The sequence below is a fragment of the Stegodyphus dumicola genome, chromosome X2, assembly GCF_044657685.1.
Source record: "Stegodyphus dumicola isolate Sdum_Otavi_A_Nest chromosome X2, ASM4465768v1".
NCBI classification, from domain to species: domain Eukaryota; kingdom Metazoa; phylum Arthropoda; class Arachnida; order Araneae; family Eresidae; genus Stegodyphus; species Stegodyphus dumicola.
In genome coordinates, this window is record NC_140781.1 from 195091623 (window position 1) to 195111994 (window position 20372).

Consider the following 20372-nt stretch of genomic DNA (forward strand, 5'->3'; position numbering starts at 1 on the left):
AAGATTCATGGTGGCATAAATGTGGAATAGTCATAAGATGGTTAAAAATAGCCTTCTTAAGATAAAACTCAATAAACTGTACGGAATTCAGATGTAAAATCTAGGTTGTAACAACAAATCACCTTGTAGTTTTATATAATAGGTAAATAATGGATAAAGTGATACTTTCTTGTAAATTTTACGAATCTGTTCTTGGTATAGTACGATGACATTTATTTTTATGCTAGCCAAGTTTCACCTATTAAAGCTTGTGTACGAATAAAAAGTATGTATACTAGTTCCATCATTTTATTAACAATGCAATAGGAACAACAGGAAAGAATATTCAAGCATTTTATTAACAATAATAACAGTTCCATCATCCTTCTTAACAATGGAAATCAGAAGTATCAAAACGGTATAGGAACATTCAGATTGTCAGTAATTCTTACCGACCGGCTATAACATACCTGTTAAACAAGTAAAGTTTGTACAAAAATTCCGACCTACATGCAGATGTGACTTTATCACTGCTTTTCTGCCTTCACTGATGGCATATTTGGCAAGTTCTCCTGGTAGCAGAAGTCTTACGGCCGTTTGAATCTCTCGACTGCTGATCGTGCTCCGCTTGTTGTAGTTCGTCAAGCGACTTGCTTCGACAGCCAGACGTTCAAATATATCATTTACGAAATCATTCATTATGATCATAGCCTTGCTTGAAATACCAATATCCGGAAAAACCTGCTTCAAAACCCTGTAAATATAGGTACTGAAAGAAAAAAAAAGTGCATTTAAATAACTTTAGTAAATTTAAATAAATTTTTAAATGAAAAATTTTAAATTAGAATATACAGTGAAAATCGGTTAACACGAAACTGATGGGACTGAAATACTTTTCTGTGTTAAAAGAATTTAGTGTTAAAGGATATTGAAAAAAAAAATATTACAAACAAAATTAAGTTTATTGGAGTACATTTTATTTACATAGATAAGTATAAATGCATGCATTTAATAAAAATCATTGAAACAAAAACATCCACAAGCACTTCATGAAATTTGATACAAAATGTTTTTTGAAAAACATAACATTTATTGAGTTTCTGGAAAATAATCTGATATTTTTCTTTCCTTTTTCTTTTTAGCATAAAATTGTTAACACATTTTTCAATGTCGTCCATTTTGCTATTTATTTCACCATTGGAATGTGCGTCTAAATAACTGCGCATACTTTCTATGATGTTCCTCATTTCGGGTTGGTTTGGTTTACTTAATTATGGCAAAGCACACTAGGGCTATCTGCCCAAGGGGAGGGATGCCTTCGTGGAGGGATTTCTAAGGGAAACTGGCTCGTATACATGTTACACATGGGAAAAACCACGAAAACACCCATGCAACCAGCCCGTTCGCGGGATTCGAACCTCGGACCGAACTACCAGTGTTCAGCGATTTTACCGCTCGGCCGCTGGTGGGCCTGTTCCTCATTTCGGATGACGTGGGAACAGGAACTGCATTATTAGTTTCATTATTGTCGTCGGAATCTGCATTAATAATATTTTTTTAGCTTTGAACAAACCCCAAAATGTCTTTGTCTGCCATAATTGGAGCTGTACACACATTATCATCAACTACTGCAGCGAAGTCTTCCGATAATATAATACAGTAGGACAGACCATTAACACAGAAACTTCATCAAACATTTCATCACGTGTCGGCTCAGTTTCAATTTCCTCCTCCTCCGTTCTTTTGGCTCCAAAGAATCTTATACTTTTGAGAATCGTGCATGACGAAAACCATTTTCATTCGTCCTTGGAGTCAATCAATTCCACGCAGAGTGCAACATATGAAGAGACAGAAACATGCAGAGTGCAACATATGAACCAAACTCACCGATTTTTACTCACACTGCGATGTACTCGTCACCGATTCCAAAACCAAGTGATGAGAGATGAGATGTTTGTGTGGCATTTGTAGGGGTGGAAGGTGAAAGTAGCTTAGGTAAATAAACTTGGCTCGTGTCACAGGCTATTCCAAGGGTATTTAAAAGCAAAGTTAGGCTCCTTTCCACGAAACATATGAAACCACCTCTCTTTCATTTCACACCCCGCTTAAATGTCGCCTGCAAGGCCGGTGTTTTCCGTATTTTTTTTCCATTTTCAGAATCGATATCTTTTCGTGCTAAGAGAAAAAAAATCCATGAAAACACATAGCAGTTTGTCAAGACAGTTGGAGTGTCAGATAGACCCAGCTAGCGAGTGTTAGAGCTTTTTGAGCTCCGCGTTTTCCGCCTTTATATCTGGCAATATTCATCGGAGAAGTATAAAAGTAGTTGTTCTGTGTAGCCTAGAGCGTAAGCATTACGCGGATACCAAGTTTACATGGATACGACCAGTGGTTTGTGAATTATGAATTTTCTAAGAATATAGAAAATCACTACATTGTTCTGTGCCATTTTCTGTGCTACCGCTAGCTTTATCACCCAGTCGAGACGCCGTTGTCCATCGCAGAGGATAATTTTTTACACCATCAGAAAGAGCAACTTCCCAGCATTACCACAAAAGTTGTTTCATTGGAATTGGATAAGTGGATGATTTTTTTATCAATTTTTAAAAAATTTTTGAAACTCTAAGTTAGCATATTTTGCACGTCAAGAAAACCAGTTCAAAGGAGCGACCTTTGGGAGCAATCGTCTCCCCCACGGGCAGGAGAACCAGTTCAAAGGAGCGTACCTTGGAAGCAATCGTCCCTCCCACCACGGGCAGGAGAAAATAGTCAAGGACGTTCAAGTGTAAGCGGGCATTCCTTAACAAGCCGTTAATTAATAACCAATTAGTTCCCCTGACTCGGGACCAACACTAATCCTCCTAACTCGCGGATACAGGATTCTAAATTTGGAGACAATCGACCCTTTAGTTCCGGAGTTAGTATTTTTTGAGTTAATTATTTGGACTTAGATTTTCGTCATCTGTGTGCGAAAAGTGCTGTGTCAACAGTGAGTACCGTGTGTGTTAATAATGCCATTCCCTTTCACCTAACAAAAACGGGAAGAAGGACTGAGGATTATTAGTACAATTTGCTAATCAAGCGGCTAATTGGAGTAGCTCGTCGGGACCCTTGGATTTGGAATCCTCACGCGATAAGGATCACGGATATTTAAAAATCGAAATTTTTGAACGAGTACAACTAGAGATGTCAACTTTGTGTTATTCAGGACTAGAATTTACATCTTCCAGTGATTGTGCCAGTGATTTGCATAATTAAGTGTTGTGTGACTATAATCTGGATTACGCAGTTCCGCAGCAGCATCCTGTACAGAAAGCACAGATAAGATAATAACGGCCAAGGTAGGCTTTCTCTACAATAATTAAATATCTAATTATTTTCCGAGTTTAGCTATATAATTGATTTAATTTTCCGCCGGATGTAATCAATTACATAATAGGACAAGTACTCTTTTTGTTAGCTACTTCAATGACTAAGATACAGGTTTCTATTTAATTAATGTAATTAATTTTCCTAATTTTAAAATTTAAATTGTGTGTTGCTCTGCTTCGATGGTGCAGTAGCACTGAGTAAGAAGCATATGCTAAGCTAATTGACAGATTTTTGCTAAGTAGCGCAGATAAGTTTTTAATTGTGTATTTAATTACCTGCTATTAGCAACTTTATTTTGATATTTCACAACATTGTGGTATTTATTTTGTGTGCAGTCCGCATATCGTGACATCTAAGCAAACTGTAGTCTGATAGGTGCCATAGATTAATTAATGTATGTGAAGTTAATTACCTGTAATTAACAAATCTTCACGTTACCTGTTTCAGTGGTCTTAATTTTGAGTGTATTTATTGACATAGTTGCTTCACTGTTGAACAACTGTGTATTAATATTGAATAACGAATTTAATTGACATACAGTCAGTTCCCGTTAATTTGTGCACAGAGTGATATATGCGATTGTTTAACAAGTGCTTAGTGAATTTAATTAGCATCTATAGTTAGTATTTGATAATTGTGTGCAAGTGATATATGTGACATCATTAACAAGTGCTTAGGAAGTTTTAATTGATATATACAATTAACTATTTATGACTTGTGCACAGTGTGACACATGTTATTTGTGTAATTTATTTAATGAGTGTTCTTATTTTGACATAGGCAGTTAGTGTTGATTTATCGTGCACAAAGTGATTTTCATGATTTATTAAACAAGTGTCAAGTTATCTTAATGGTGTATACAGATAGTTCTTGATTAATTGTGCACAGAGTGACATATGTTATCTATTTGACCAAAAATAAGTGCATTGCGATTCTTCGCATTAAAGTGCCTTAGTTAAAGTGAAAACAATGTTTAGGGCATCGCGTTTAGCTGTTAAAAGTGCCTTAGTGAAAGTGTCATCAGTAATTAGTGCATAGTGTCTACTCACATAAGAGTGCTCTAGTGAAAGTGTCATCAGTGCTTACCGCATCGTGTATATTCGCAAAAGTGCATTAAGATACACCAAGTGTTTTTTAGTGAATTTTTCTCAGCGTAAAGCGGATCGTGCGATACTAAAGTGACATGACACACCCCTCAGTGTTGCCAGAGAACACGGACACCCAAAATTTACAAGAGCCACTGGATACAAATGCGCTGACAACCTCGGAATTGACCCACGAGGACCGAGTTAAAGCCCTTGTCAAAGACATCTGGCAGATCACTGCCACTTACAGAAGGGGAAGGCATCTTCTTCCGCAGAATCTCCGAGATCGGGTCCAGCAATCTCTAAGTATCCTACAGGGCTTAGCAATTGAGGGTGAAGACTTTAAGCCCAAGCCAGTTACTGCAGAGATAGGTGTGAATACGTCCACTTTTGTTTGCTGCAGCCAGCTGCACACGCCGCCCACGGCAGCACAAAGTGAACCTCAGCAAAGAGCCACTCCTCCAGTTCCAGAGGCATTTGCTGATGCACAGGACACAACGCCAAGGTCGTTTGCAGAGGTCGTCAAGCTTACGCAGAAACCCAGCCTAATCCTAAAACCTTCTGCGCAAAAGAACAAAACACAACTGAGAAAAGAGCTACAAGAGAAGGCGCCTCTCAGCAAGTTGCAAGTAGCAGTGGAAAGGATTTCCACCACAGCAAAAGGAGAGATAGAGGTCTATTGCAAGACAGCGAAGGACGTCGACAACTTAGAAGAGGCATTGCAGAAAGCCAACATCGATGCCAGCCTACGCAGACGACAACGAAGGAAACCGCGTTGCACAATTCACAACGTCTCAGACTCCGTTAAACCGGAGGATCTCATCGACGAATTGGCAACGACAACAAGCATTTCAACCAAAAATGTCAAGGCCCTTTTCAAGCTCAGAGAGAGAAATCCAATGCGTGTTAAATGGGTCCTGGAATGCGACCCCTCCTGTATCCAGGCAGTCCTTCGAGCTAGAAGAATCTACATCGGATGGCACGCACATAAAATTATAGAGTACTTGGGAATACGCCTATGCTACAAGTGCCAACAACTCGGCCACACACAAGACGAATGTACCTGCAAAAAGGAATTCTGTGCTTACTGCGCCGGACCCCATCACACCAGCAAATGTAAAGCCGAACTTCCAGAATGCATTAACTGTCGGGATGCAAATGAGAGACACGGAGCTAGGTATGACTGCAGGCACCCGGCATATGCAGCGGAGTGTCCAGAGTACCAACGTGCAGCGGCAAATATCAGAAGTATTACCCAGTACTGATAATAGCATCATATCACAAAACAGCGGAAGCCAGTCAAATACTGATGTACTTGTCAACCGAGAGACTATAGCAGAAGAAACACCGGTGAAAATACTACAAATCAATATGCAGCGCGCCAGAGCGGCAGTCGCTCAAACAATACAATATGCAATCGAAAAGAACATAGATATAATCCTTGGTCAAGAGCCTTATGTCAGAGAGGGGATGGCAGTAGGTTTCCCGGTAAAATGGACGGTATTTCAGAAAATAGATAAAGATAATGCACCAAAAGCAATTTTAGTATGTTGCAGGCCGGACTGGTCGCCGGTTATCATCGCAGCGGAACAAAACAACATTGCAGTACTCCTGGAAGTTCATTCACTTACTTTGGCCATCGCTTCGAGCTACTCGCCACCGACAGTGGAAATTGGGCCCACTGCAAGGTTCATGGAGCAAGTTTTACACAAGATAAAGATTCTATACGTACTTTTCGGGGGAGATTATAACGCCCATAATACTACCTGGGGCTATCGTGCCACGGACACAAAGGGCAGAGAACTGAAGGACTTCCTCAGCTCGAAAAATCTTGTTATCCACAATACCGCAGAAGCGCCACCCTCCTTCGACAGAATCATCGCACGGGGCTGGCCCGATCTCACTATTACGTCTTTGCAAGCAGCGTTCTTACTGACAGATTGGAAAGTAGATGATCAAGAAAATCTAAGTGATCACAAATTTATAACTTACTCTCTGCGGCAGTCGACATCTATCACCAAAATTAAAAGGTACAATCTCCCAGGTAGAAAGCTCCTTACCTTCACTAGGAAGGTTAAAAGGCACCTGGAAACTCTTGAACCGGCGCTACAGCATGCAGACACAATGGCAGACTTAGAGAATTTCTCCATTAGGCTACAGAACACCCTACAATTAGTTTGTGACCAAAATCTCCCCAAGAAAAAACCTCAGAAGATAAAGGAAATGCACTGGCGGACGGGCGCCTTACAGAAGCAACAGCGTAAATGCAGGGCTTTGCGAAGGAGATTGAAGTACGAGAGGCGGCTAGAGATCATCTCGGACACAATCACCATTTTTCAAAGAGAGCGAGCAAAATACAAAAGGATGATCATCCAGGCCAAAGTAACATCTTGGAGAGAGTTCTGTTCCAATACAAAAGAAGTATACGGGCTGCATCACAAGATAGCAACGGGGAAGGTGTTCAAGCCTTCGCAGCTTCAAATCCCGTCATCACTGGATAGCAGCCAAAGCTACACGACTGACACTTTGAATGTAGTTTTAAATACTGTGTTCAGTCAGGACGATGCAGAGCAAGACACCGCCGAACAAGCTGCCCTTCGAGCAGATACAAATAGTGTAGACACAGAAGCAGATCCGGAATTCACGCTTCAAGAACTGCAGAGAGTGCTGGCAAGTCTGCCGCGTAAGAAAGCCCCTGGGACAGACGGCATGGACTACACAATCGTAAAAGCTACCATAAAGGCATACCCTACATTCTTCGTAAGCTATTTCAATAAGCTTCTGTCAGTAGGACTTTTTCCAACACCATATAAAATAGGGCAAGTGGTATTATTCCTCAAGAAAAACAGAGATCCTTCAGAAGCCTCATCATTCAGACCCATCTGCCTTTTGTCTGCGATGGGGAAGGTGTTGGAAAAGCTAATCATCAACAGACTGCGCCACCACTTGCATCTCAACGGTTATCTCAGCAGCAGCCAATATGGCTTCAGGACTGGTTCATCGACGGTGCATGCTCTCCATAATATAAAGGAGACAATTCTGGAAAATAGACACAGCGGCCACCACACGGCTATGGTCAGCATAGACCTAAAGAATGCTTTCGATACGCTGTGGTGGCCGGCTATCAAGCAGGCATTACGAAGGGCCAATTGCCCAAGTAACATATATAGTATAATAAGCAACTACCTGCAGGATCGGAAGCTATTAGCGGTGCATAATGCAGGCATTATCGAAAAGGTGCAAACTAGAGAATGTCCGCAAGGATCGTGCGCCGGGCCGCATTTATGGAACTTAACGTTCAATGAAATACTGACAGCGACGTGGCCGGCGCACACTAAAATCATTGCATACGCGGATGACGCGGCGCTTATCGTAAAGGGTACCACGCGAGAAAAATTACAGAAAAATTGCAATGAAGTTTGCGCGATCTTTCATGACCAGTGTACCAAACTTAAACTCTTGCAGAACATAAGTCAAAAGTCCTTTTAATTCCGAAAAAAGGAGGATCCTTAGTAAGACGCCCCACCATAAAGATTAACAACCAACGTCTGCAGATAGTGGACCAGCTAAGATATTTAGGGGTCACTTTTGATCATAAGATGACCTGGATCCCTCCCGTGCAGGATCTCAAACTCCGGACGGCAGCCATAGCCAAACAAATGAAACTCTTTTATGGTCACAAATGGGGGATTAACCCCCATATTCAAAAGGTATTGTACACGACAGTCATCGAGAAGATAGTGACGTATGCTGCCGCAGTATGGGCCTACCCAATGCAAGGAAGGAAGGTCAGACATCTTAACAGCATACAACGACCATTCGCATTGGGAATCACACGGGCCTACCGCACCACCTCCCCCGATGCCATTAACGTACTTGCTGGTCTCCTTCCCCTGCACATCCGGGTTGAGGAGGAGGCAGCACGCCAACACATTTTGCAACTTAAGAAGGCAGTTACTTTTGATGATGAAACATACTACCCGGATGAGTACGAAACAAACTTCTGCCCTCTTGACGTCCACCCGGCAGAGAAAGGCAAAGGGATACTTATCTCAATTAATCCCACTGCAACTCATCACTCAAGGGAAATGACCATCTATACAGACGGGTCTAGATTGGACGAAAGAGTGGGATGCGCCTATGTCGCCACGAAACAAGACAACGCAATCGAGAAATGGAAGGGACAGTTAAGACAACATAACAGTGTCTTTCAAAGCGAAGCAGTGGCAATTGCACAAGCGATTCGCTACCTGCACTCGCACCAGCATAGCCATGTCACCATTAAAACGGACAGATTATCATCGTTATATGCCATTTGGAATGCAGATCATCCCTCGGAGATTATACAGGGAATCCAGAGAGATCTTAGAAGTAACCCCCAGTACCGCACAGAATTAGAGTGGATAAAGGCTCATGTTGGCCACTATGGCAATGAACTTGCCGACCAACTCGCCAAAGAGGCAACAACTGACCCGCCTGATGCACCAATTATCATCCCATGGCCGCATTCGTATTTAAAGAAGACACTACGCCTAAGGGCTACTGGCATGTGGCAGAACGAATGGGACCAAAGCACCACAGGGAGAAGGACCCACTACTTCATCGGCTATGTGGACACTAGCCGAAATGTAGCGAACGCACAGTTGGTAAGGTTCATTTCCGGGCATGGGCCCTACCCGGAATATTTCTTCAAGCGTGGCATAAGTCACACAAGTCAATGTGCATGCGGCGACTCAGGCTCACCAGAGCACTATCTAACGTCATGCCCATTAACAGAAGGACTGCATATCAATCTCCCTGAAACAAATCGCCAGCCGTTCTGTAAATATATGATAAAACAGCGGCACTTTATTAAAAAGCTGGTACAGTTGATGGACAGACTGTCCGACTTAGATACAGACTTGTGTCAGCCATAGAACAACCCAGCATGTAAAAACAACTTAAGCATTTTAAAAAGGACATGTATTGCAATGTAGGAAAACTGTCATTCAAGTGAATTGTAAGAAACTATAATGTAGACTAGAAACTCGCAGTATAAAGACTGCCTGTATTCATACCTGGAAAGTCAGTTGCATTTAACAATGTGCATGTACTGTGTAAATAAATTTCGGCAAATTATACCGTAAGACCATATATAATGAACCGATATATAATGTAGGCATAACGAATGTATGAAAGTGCATATATCTGTAAGCAAAGTAATGTAAGGGAGTGTAATATATGTAAATATTTTTGTGTATCAGTAAGCTATGTATAAGTAAGTTATGCAATTTAAAGTAATGCAATATAAATGCAGAAATGTCTAATAAAAATGCATGGGTAACATATATGTTTTGTATTATGAATAGGGGATATAGGATGTCTAACGCAAAGCAATGTATGTATTGGAATGGCTATTTCATGTACTGGAAAATTATGCAATAAGTACCCAAATAACATGTAATGTAAGTAACCTGTAAGACTATTATGTTTGTAAATATTTGTATCTAAAAAATTAATCAGAATGTATCTGCATGTATCTATATGCAACTGCAAGTATATGTAACCTAAGTTTAAGCAGTGTAGGTAAAATTAAGTAATATGTGAAGCAGGCGTGCCTGACTATGTATGTATATAAAAATAATGTAACGCAAGGCACATGTAATATTGGCATATGTAACTGTACATGCAAACTGTATTTATATGCAATCTACAAGTAATGTAGGTATATTTATTGAAATGTACAGCTAAAAACTGTAACTGTACACAAAAGTAATCCAACGCAATGTAAGATTAATGTAATTCAGGTAATGCATATGCATTGTATGCCGGAAATGAGAGACAAAGTCAGTATGTAACTCTGTAAATCACGTTATCCATAGAATATGTTAACCAGCAAACAAGAATGTAATACTAAATATTAACAGCCCTTGTATGGCCATGTAATTGCTCTTTTGAAAGACTCAAGGTTCAACTCTAGATATTGGTGGACGTGGCGCTACACCAATTAACCGACGGTAAAGGGGTGGTGCCCACGTCCCCCGTCGCATGTCGCATGTCAGGACAGTTGTATTATTTCGTGTTAACCGATATTTCGTCTTAAGCGTTTTAGCGTTAAACGTATTTCACTCTAGTTTATGTACAATTAATTGCCCCTTAACTGCTCATGTGAGCTTTAATGTACAAAGGGTAAGCATTGTCTGCCATTTTTCAAAATCTCTAAAAGTAAACAAAAAAAAATTACAAATGGGCATAAACTGAACCCTTTATCCCGTGTTACCGATACGATAAAGAGCCTGGAGATTTAGCATTGGAATACTCTCACAGACTACACCTGACTCATTTGAGACGTTATGGAAAATAAGCTGCATGAAAAATAAGGATATTTCTATTTAGTCTTTGAAACTATTTTTATTTTGTCCTTACGGCAGAACTACGCAACCTTATTCTTGCTAATTTGTACTTAATGACGGCCTTATCTGCTCTGAAAGACGCACGGAAGAGCAACATTTAAGGATAATCGATGAGGGACCACCAGTGGCTGAATGGCTAAGATGGCTGAATACCGATAGTTTGGACCGAGCTGAGATTTCTCCGAAAGGGCAGGTTACATGAGCATGCTTATGCATAATGAGAGTTCTGAACAGAACGTTTCTACGGAAACTGGTTCACATTGTGGTGACATAAGAGTGCAGAATGCTCATGTTTAGTTTGAGTCAGTTTCTTTTAGAAAGCCGTTCTAGGAAGTTATTAATCCCTTTAGGCAGATAGCTGTAGTATTCTATGCCGTAATTTTATGAATCCAATCTAAATATTGAAAAGAAATGTAATTGGGATCTACGAAGTACACAAGTTCTTACAATATCGTAATCGAATATTACACAACAACGATTATTTAGTGGAGGTAAACACATTGAGAGCTATTTGCCTAAGAGGGATACATCCGCACAAGGCTTTCTAATGTAATTTCACATTCACGCTACACATGACAAAATTACATTGAAACCTACATGTTCGGTATTTATCTGCATGTAATTTACTGTACCACAACATTAGCAATATATTCTACGAAAATTTAAAAAGCGTTATTCTGTTCAACTCAAGTTAAGAATCACATTTACTGTTGTAAATTAAAGTCGAAAATAAAACTTGAATTTAGAAATATAGTAGATAAAGAATAATTTTTTCCGTTTGAATAACCTCTACCTATTTGATTAAATTTCATACTCGGCACTTCCTTTTCTTTGCGCTCCCACCCGTGGCCAAGTGACTATGAACGGTCAGAATTAAACCCAGGTTGAACGTCATAATCCTAGCCATTTCGGCATATTCAGCACTGAGTTTCATCATAGGTAGGTAGCGTGAATAATTACAATTACTAGGCTTCCTTGTAAAGTCTTCTGTGAAAATATGATTTCCCCTAGGCAGCCAGATATCGTGTGCCTTGCCGCATTGAAATAACCTTTTTCGTGCCTCACTCAAGGCACAAGTGTTTACTTTTCTATATTTAAGACAAATTTTCTAGTTTTGCAGATCGACATTTTTGACAAAATATTCTGAATTTTTGAAAGAATTAAACGGATTTGTTTCAGGTGAGGGCGTGCCAAGGAGTGTTAAATGTTTAAAAGCTTTCTGTTTATGGCAACATTAATAAAAATCCTAATCACTACAATCTAGCTACTTTATTAAGCTGTGTAGTAATTTTGCATTTTTATTTTACTGAAAACAAATCATCACGTGTTTCTCGACCATCTTGCATAGTATAACTGAAGATGGAATTAAGGCGGAGTGAATAAAAGCACCGAACACCAGGAGATAAACAGAGATAAGAATATTAGAATAAGTTATCTTCATGGGCATTTTGGGGGCTTTTTCCTCGTGTAAAACGTGAATACAAACACATTTTTCTTTAAAAGCTCCAAAGGAAACAGATATTCCCTTAGCTAGTCCTCTCGTATTAAATGGCTTAAAGAAGAAACAGATTTTAAATTACGCTCACTAGAGATGAGAAAACTATGCATGAGTGTATAAAGTTCGGTACATTTAATGTTTGCCTTTATTGCAAAAAAACAACTTATTTAATCGATAAAAAATCTCTACTAAATAGTCGCCCTTATGAGAGTCTCTTAGTAAATTTGATTAAAAAAAGCGCTTACGGATAATTTGGATATACCATGCTCAATGCGTATTCAATAAAATGAACGAAAAGCTACATTAAAAAGCAATTAAAAATTAAAATTTTATTGTAACAATTTTGTTTTGTAGACGTAGTCTCTCATTTGATTTAAGCAGACAAGACTCATGAATTTGAGGCACACTTGACATTAAGACAATTCAATTTGACCTCTCAAAAGGTATTGGGTTCCTTTTTTTTTTTTTTTTTTATTATGGAAAAGCATTCGAAGTGTACCTAACTGAAAGAACGGGTCGAATGGTAAACTCGCTGAACATTGGTAGTTCAGTCCGGGGTTCGAATCTTGGCAAACGGTGGCTGCATGGGCGTTTTCGTGGTTCTTCCCCCCGTGTGTAACGTATATACGAGACAGTTTCTTTTAGAAAGGTTCTCCACGAAAGCATCCTTTCCACTAGGCAGATAGCCCTCAAGTGCTTTGCCATTGTCTAACAAAAATATAAATGGAGTATTAAGCATTGTTAGAAATAGCCTTTTATTTTCTTTGCTTTTAAGAAATGAGCAGTTTTAATTAAAATCTAGTTAACTGTTTCACTTGCTTCAGCTAAAAGATCTGCATTGTAAAAGAATTATTAAACTCTCATGTGGGTACAAACTAAATTGATACTTTTGTAACGCTGTGTATGGTAAATTAGTGCAGAAATTTATCAGAAAATATATTTGGAATAAAAATCTAAGAATTTCCATGTTGCTGTAGAAAATAGTTTGCATTTGAAGAACCCATTAAACTTTCAAGGACATAATTAGTAAGACAGACATGACTTATAGATATACATTAACGGAAAGCAGACGATTTTGTACATAAAATGCTCAACAGTAATTCTTCGTTTATAAAAATGAATGATTTTGAAAATTTTGTTTAGTATAAATGAATGACCTATGGCAACATTTAAAAAAGGCCTTTGCACGTATATGTCGAAGTCAGTTCTACTCTTGTCGGCCGAGATTTGAGAACTAAAATACGCAAAATATTTAAAAGTTAGTATAAGACAAGATTGTCTTAATAATCGAATGAGAAGAAGAAACTGATTATAAAATAAGGAAACCATGGAAAACGGAACCAAAACAGAAAACAAAATACCTTAAACAATTTAATATTTATTTTCAAATGTGCTTCTAGGTAGGTAGACCGCTGCAAATTTCTGCAATTTCTTTATGAAACGAATAAAAAACCCAGATCTCACCAGTGGCCGAGCGATAAAGTCACTGAACACTGGAAATTCGGTCAAGATTCGAATCCCAGTAAACGGACTTGCGGTAGGAGCGTTTTCGTGATTCCCCCTCATGTGTAACGTGTATACGACCCAGTTTCTGTTAGGAAGTCCTCCTCGAGTGCTTTATCGTAATAAAAAAAAAAAAAAAAAAAAAAACTATAAAAACCAGCACTTTTAGAGATGCACATTATGGAGTTGCATATATGGCCCTTAATTAGCTAGATAGCAAAATTAAGCCTCTGAGGACACATAACGAGCCGTGAACGGTCAAGAAAGTATGGAGACTACGGTCTCTTGTACTACATTGTATGCCACTCAGATGGAAAGCGACGAGAGACGAAAGTCACGCCGCAAAAGAAAACGAGTAAACATCGGGAGTCAAAGCTAGGGTTACAAAGTTGTGGTCTCTAAACACGCGAGTAGGAAGTGGTCTAATCAACATATATCTTCCCACTTTCAGAGAATGTTCGCAAACATTCTTATCCTGAAGGCAGAAGTAGTCAATTCTGCAGGGAAATTCTCAATACAGCTAGCATAAATGAAAGTAAACTTTAGTTTCGATTTCACTTTCTTAGTTAACATTTACATTTCACTAATACTCAACTTGCAAAATAGAAAGTTTTGGCTAATCTTTAGAATATGGAGTTTAATCCTAGCATCCGGTGCACACGGGATTTGGCTACTTTTGGCGACTTTATGATGAGCAGTAAAAACGGGACATTGCGATGAGTAGTGGGTCATTCAAAGAAAATATATAGTTAAACATAGTATATACTATGTATATACACACATAAGTATATAGTGTATAGTATATATATAGAGACGTTCTTTGGACCATTTTTTATGTTGGCGATAATTTTCAAAGTCGCGCCAAGGCTGCACCGTATACTAGGATTTTACCGAATATGGTAACAGGTAGTTTGGCGACATTTTGGTAAGGCGATAAAGGTTACTAGCTAGGACTTTGGCAATAATCTGAGAAGTACACAGTTCGAATCTCAGATTATTTTGTCTTAAAGAAATAAGAGATCATGAGATATGTAATGTGACATTTTCCTGAAAATTCCGATCGTGATTGTAGCTAATAAGCACTTAGAAACAATTTCGCTGCTAAAGTGCAGAATCGCCCACTTATTTGTTTGGCGCTTTTTACAAGAGTAAGAAGAATTAGATTTTTGTCAATTTTCTTTGACTTTTTAAGTGAAAATAGGTCGATGTGTACATAGATAAAGTCAAGAGTGTGCGCAATGCCATTTTTGTGCAATTCTGGGATGTTTTTTTAAGTGAAAATAGGTGGACGTGTACATGGATACCGTGTATGTGCGATTCTTAAAAACGCGGCAAGCGGTTTGCGATTCTGCACTTTCTCCCAATTTCGCTCCCAATCTTCGTCATGATTAAGCATTTATGTTCCATAAAAGTTCTAGTATAAACGTAATTCGGCTAGCTGATTGCTAGAAAAAATGTTGAGTTCAAAAAAAAAAAAAAATGCCTTTACTTCGTGGAAACAAAATGCCGTCCAAAACAAAACTAGCAGGTTACTGTAGCAGGGTTGGTGGCCAAATTTTCGCCAAAAAATCGCCAAGTTACCATAATGTAAAGATTCACCGATAGTTATTTTGTGAATTTTATGTTTGTAGGAATTTGGTATACGTTTAAGTTGAAATAAACGTGCATGGAAATAATTTAAATATTTGATATTAAGTATTTGTAATGCTTGCGGTATGAATTCGTTGGTGACGTGTATAATGTAATAGATGATTTAGAGGTAAAAGTTTTTGGATATTTTATTTTATTTTATATGTGGAAATGTTCATATTTGTAAAGGGTAAATACTTTTTCGCGATCAGGTAATTTCATATATGTTCTTTTTACCGGGTTTAAAGATTGAGAAAATTGTCATGTATTTTCGTGAAATTTTTTCTAATTTATGAGAAAAAAGCAGTGTACATGGATATAGTGAAGAGTGTGCGCAATGCCATTTTTGTGCAATTCTGGGATGTTTTTTTAAGTAAAAATAAGTCGCCGTGTACATGGTTTATGTGTATGTGTTATTTTGAAAAACGCGTAAGGAGTATAGTATTGTGCACTTTTTCCCAATTTTGCAGTGAATATTTGTCATGATTAAGCAGTTTTGTTTGATAAAATTTCTAACATAAGTGTAATTCGGCTACTAGATTGTTGGAAGAAGTGTTCAGTAGATAAAAAGAAAAGAAACATGTCTTTACTTCGTGAAGACAAAATGGCGGCGGGGAAAAAAAATAGAGGGTTGCTGTAGGAGAGTTGGTCGCCAAATTTTCGCCAAAAAAACGCCAAGTTACCATAATGTAAAAATCAACCAGGGGGCTTAAGTAGCAGAAATTCAGCAAACCATCTTTGGGCTGGAATTTACACTTAAACATTTCGAGGTCAAACATTCGCATACACGTTTTGGGAAAGGGAGCGTTTATTGAAAACAAAACTAATACTAAATAACCATCAAGTACTTAAAACGTTGTATAATGCATATTTTAACTGAAATTTGCTTTTTTAAAGCAATCAGTCATTCTATAAATACTCATTTATTCAAGAATTACATTATATTTTTAGCGATTATAGCTGTACAAATTTTACTCTTTAAGCAGCACAGTTAGCATTTTATGAAGCTTTAGTAAAATTGCTGTGAAAAGTATTTTTGAAGGAAATATAAACAGAATAGGCATGAAAAAGTCATTTAAATCTAAAATAACAATTGTAATTAGGGGAAAACCTAAATTTTCGTGGAAATTTGACATTTGAAAGACTTTTAGAGGATCCAATAAAAACCACTTTCAAAAATAATCATGGAATCTCTAACCAGAATAAAATTACATTCTGGCTAAATGACAGCAGCATATAGGTTCACTTATTATCAGGTGCCAGATTTCTTTTTAAATCCTTAACTTCAGATCATTTATCATTTCTCAAAAGATGATGCTATACAAATTACATTAGGGTGTATTCAAGACGGCTTATTAAAAGAATATACTTTCAGCAAATTATTTATTCTCACCAAATAATAAGCTAAGTAAATTTTATTAAATCGAGGCATTTGCGAATATTTAACATCAAATTCGGAAAATGGTTACTTACAGAAAATCCCGTCGACCATTTTTGTCTATTAAAGAAAAGACGTCAAACTACGCGACCTTTCGCCAAAAATGGAAAAGTCTTCTTCAAACACGCTGGGTTTGGTGTAACCTTGAAATTACACGTGTTAGTTATTATTCTTGAGTAAAGAAGTAAAGACCCCTTTTTTCCCCCTGTATCACGCATTTTCGATTAAAAAAAAAAGATTAAGATTTGGGACCTGCCTTCTACAGAAGAACATGCTGTTGAATATTTTCAAAGTTATGGAAAATCTCATTATATTCATTCTTATTTATTCTTTATAATAATGAGTTTGAAAGAAAAATAAGAATTGAAAGATTTTTTTTTGGTATTTAGTAAATAGGATTTTTTGGTTTGGCGCGATTGGCGCCGTCTCTTGTGGTCGACGAGATTTTCCGCAAGTACCAAAAAAAAAGTGATAAGATTTCTGTACTCATGCTAAATATTTATGAATAACTAAAATTCCTTTTTATCTAATAATTTTTTTATTCAAAAATGATTTAAGTTCAGATTTATTCGCTTCCATGATATTACATAAAATTAGTTCGTTAGTAATGTTATAACATAACGCTGAAGAAAAAGTAACAAGGTGAAAACTAAATCAAATTTAAGATTTCTGTCACCTTACCTGTAAGATTCCTTTCTTTTCTTTCTTGTAATTTTCTTGGTTTGAGTGATAGTATGATCATACTTCTTTGAAATCCTATGTTTCTTTTCGCTTTTGGTACTTGAAACGAAAGACATTTTCATGTAACTTGAGAGAACACCGCAAAACTCTTTAACCTTAGCTTTCTTCTTCTTCTTAAAGCTTTGGCTTCCCTTTAGCGCCTTATGCTCCAACTCAAATATAAAGTTATAACCTTAGCTCTCACTTTCTACCACGACGTAATAAGGAAGCGATAAAGACTTATCAAAACAAAATTAAAGTAGAAGTAACGTTTCATCTCGTCTTCTTCCGCTGACATATTTTTATTTAAAAATAGCAATGGCTGACTTTCAGCACACGAAATCCAAATTGAGATCTTTTAAACTATGAAAAAACACTACAGTAGTTGCCACGATCATTGCAGGTTCAAGAAAAACAGCTGCTTCGATGTTTTCATTATTTTCAATATCTCGCAAACTAATGAACGTATGATAGAAACAATTGCACCAAATTACTCAGAAATGATTGAGCTATAAAAATATCAGAAAATTGAAAAATCGAATTTTTAAAAATTTTAAAGGGGTTACTGTTCCATTAAATGTACTTCATGATAATGGAAACAGTAAAATTTAGGCAATGAGCACACGTAACGTTAAACGGAATACAATTTGAAGAAAAAGGCTTGAAATACTGAGCAAAGCGCAATGTAAATGCAACTACGGCGTGTTTTAGTAGTTTAATATTATTCACAAGACAGAAAAAGAAAACTTCATTAGCTTAGATCTACAAACGTCGCATTCCGGTGGAATATTTCCTGCTTCTTACTCTGACGTAGCGGCGAAACATTGCTTCCCCCCAAAGAAAATGGCGGGGCTAAACCGCCCACAGACGTTGGTCACTACATAGACCAGAACGCGGTGGCCACTTTATTATGGAAGCAACCAATAGGTGGGCCACCGTTGCCTTCTATGAAGGGTCGGATAAATACAACCATGCCTTCTCGGGGATTCTAACCCGGGCCCTTTGGTACCGCAATCGGCTCTTCTAACTGCTATACCGTCTGGGCGGGCGATAAAAGAACTAAACACTGGAAGTCTGTTGTCAGGCTCAAATTTTGGTGAACAGATTGGTAACGTGGGAGATTTAATATTTTCTCCATGTGGAACATGAGTACTAGCCAGGTTGTTTTTTTTAAAAATCGTATAAGTAAATATTCTGCCTTAAGGCAGGGTAGATAGCTCTGGTGTGCTTTGCCATAGCATAACGTTAAGTTGTTTCTCAACCAGCGTTTTTCATGTGTTAGTATGAAAGAACTGCAGCTCTGAATAATATAGTAGATAGCATTGGCTGACTGCCCGAAATCAAGAGTCGGGGCTCGAATAGCTTTGCTGTTTTCATGTGGCTGTTTCCTTTCTTACAGGCGGTGTTCTCTATGATTAGATACTAAATGACCGATGGATTCGTTCCTTCCGGGCAAATGCTTCAGAAGCAAATGTCCGGCCATTTGAAAGGAAAGTATAAAAAATTACAGTTGTTACAGAAATTTCTTGCTATAATTAATATTTCCAAATTTTCATTTTTAATATTTTTGAAGCTAATATTTATTTTAATATATATCATTTAAAAACTATAAATGAAAGATAATTTTAACATGAAATTTTTTTCTTTTTCTTAACTTATATGTCCGGGTACCCATTTTCGAGAATATAATGAATGGTGTTGGTGTATTTAATTATGGCAAAGCACACGAGGGCTCTCTGCCTAAGGGGAGGGATGCCTTCGTGGAGGATTTTTTAAGGGAAACTGGCTCGTACACACGTTACACATGGGGAAAACCACGAAAACGCCCATGCAGCCAGCCCGTTCGCGAGATTCGATCAGACCGAACTACCAGGAATATAATGAATGAAACTGAATATATTTACGAAATAAGTACTCGCAAATAAAATTTGTTTGTGAGGGGTTTTGGACCCTTCCGCATTTATTATCGAGAAAGAGGTATCACTACAACAGATTGCTGCATATGCGGAGACACAGACAGCTCTGAACACTATCTAACTGCACGTCCCCTTACAGAGCAGCTGCATAGAAATCTGTCAGATCAGGCGACGCAGCATAAACGTTTCTTGATCAAACAACCGGCTTTTCTAAAGAAACTAGGCAAAATTAGAGGCATTAGGAACTGACCTGCACACTGTGAACTAATACACGCCATATCCAAGTTACACGCTAAGTAATCAGATCACTTTCTCTTTTGAAATAAACTCCCGATGCGGTCCACATGGGACACCGAGAGGGCATTGTTCTGGCCATTTGCGGGATTCGGACAGTACCCGAATGGTCTGTGTAAGCCGCCCGGGTGTCCGGATCTTGCTGTCACCTGTCACCTGCTTGATGATTTTAGAAGTATTACTTACGGTTTAGTTAAATGCTGAACGAACTTGAAATCATAATATGTATAATTAATAAGTATGTATGATGAATGTGTAATTAATAAGTATGGATAACGCATGTATAACTAATAAGCATGTATAATGTATGTATAATAATTAAGCAACCACTTCTTGATGTAACATACCTTTATATAATCACTAGTTGTATAATGTGCACTGGTACTGCTCTGTAATATGTGAGTAGAGATTGGGAACGTATAGTTAATGTATTCTGTACATCAACAATGTATAATGCATAGCGATGAATTGCTAATGGTTTGGTTAAATGTTCAACGAATTTAAATCGTAATATGTATATCTAATACGCATGCAAAATGTACATAT

The 20372-nt window shown here is 37.9% G+C and overlaps 1 protein-coding gene across 1 annotated transcript; it reads right to left on the reverse strand.

The window, feature by feature from the left end:
* Positions 1-274: 274 nt before the first annotated feature.
* Positions 275-17848, reverse strand: LOC118189686 (late histone H2B.L4-like). Its single transcript, XM_035360346.2, has 2 exons — positions 17578-17848; positions 275-748 (listed from the first exon to the last, which is right to left on the reverse strand). Exons 1-2 carry the CDS (start codon positions 17697-17699, stop codon positions 439-441), a joined length of 432 nt encoding a protein of 143 aa, XP_035216237.1. The 5' UTR covers positions 17700-17848; the 3' UTR covers positions 275-438.
* Positions 17849-20372: the final 2524 nt, after the last annotated feature.

Bases quoted from the DNA above. Each gene is read 5' to 3' on its own strand.
- LOC118189686 (XM_035360346.2), bottom strand. From the start codon at position 17,699: ATGAAAATGTCTTTCGTTTCAAGTACCAAAAGCGAAAAGAAACATAGG. The intron at 749-17,577 runs GTAAGGTGACAG...TTTTTCTTTCAG, and splicing joins AAAAGAAAGGAATCTTACAG to TACCTATATTTACAGGGTTT.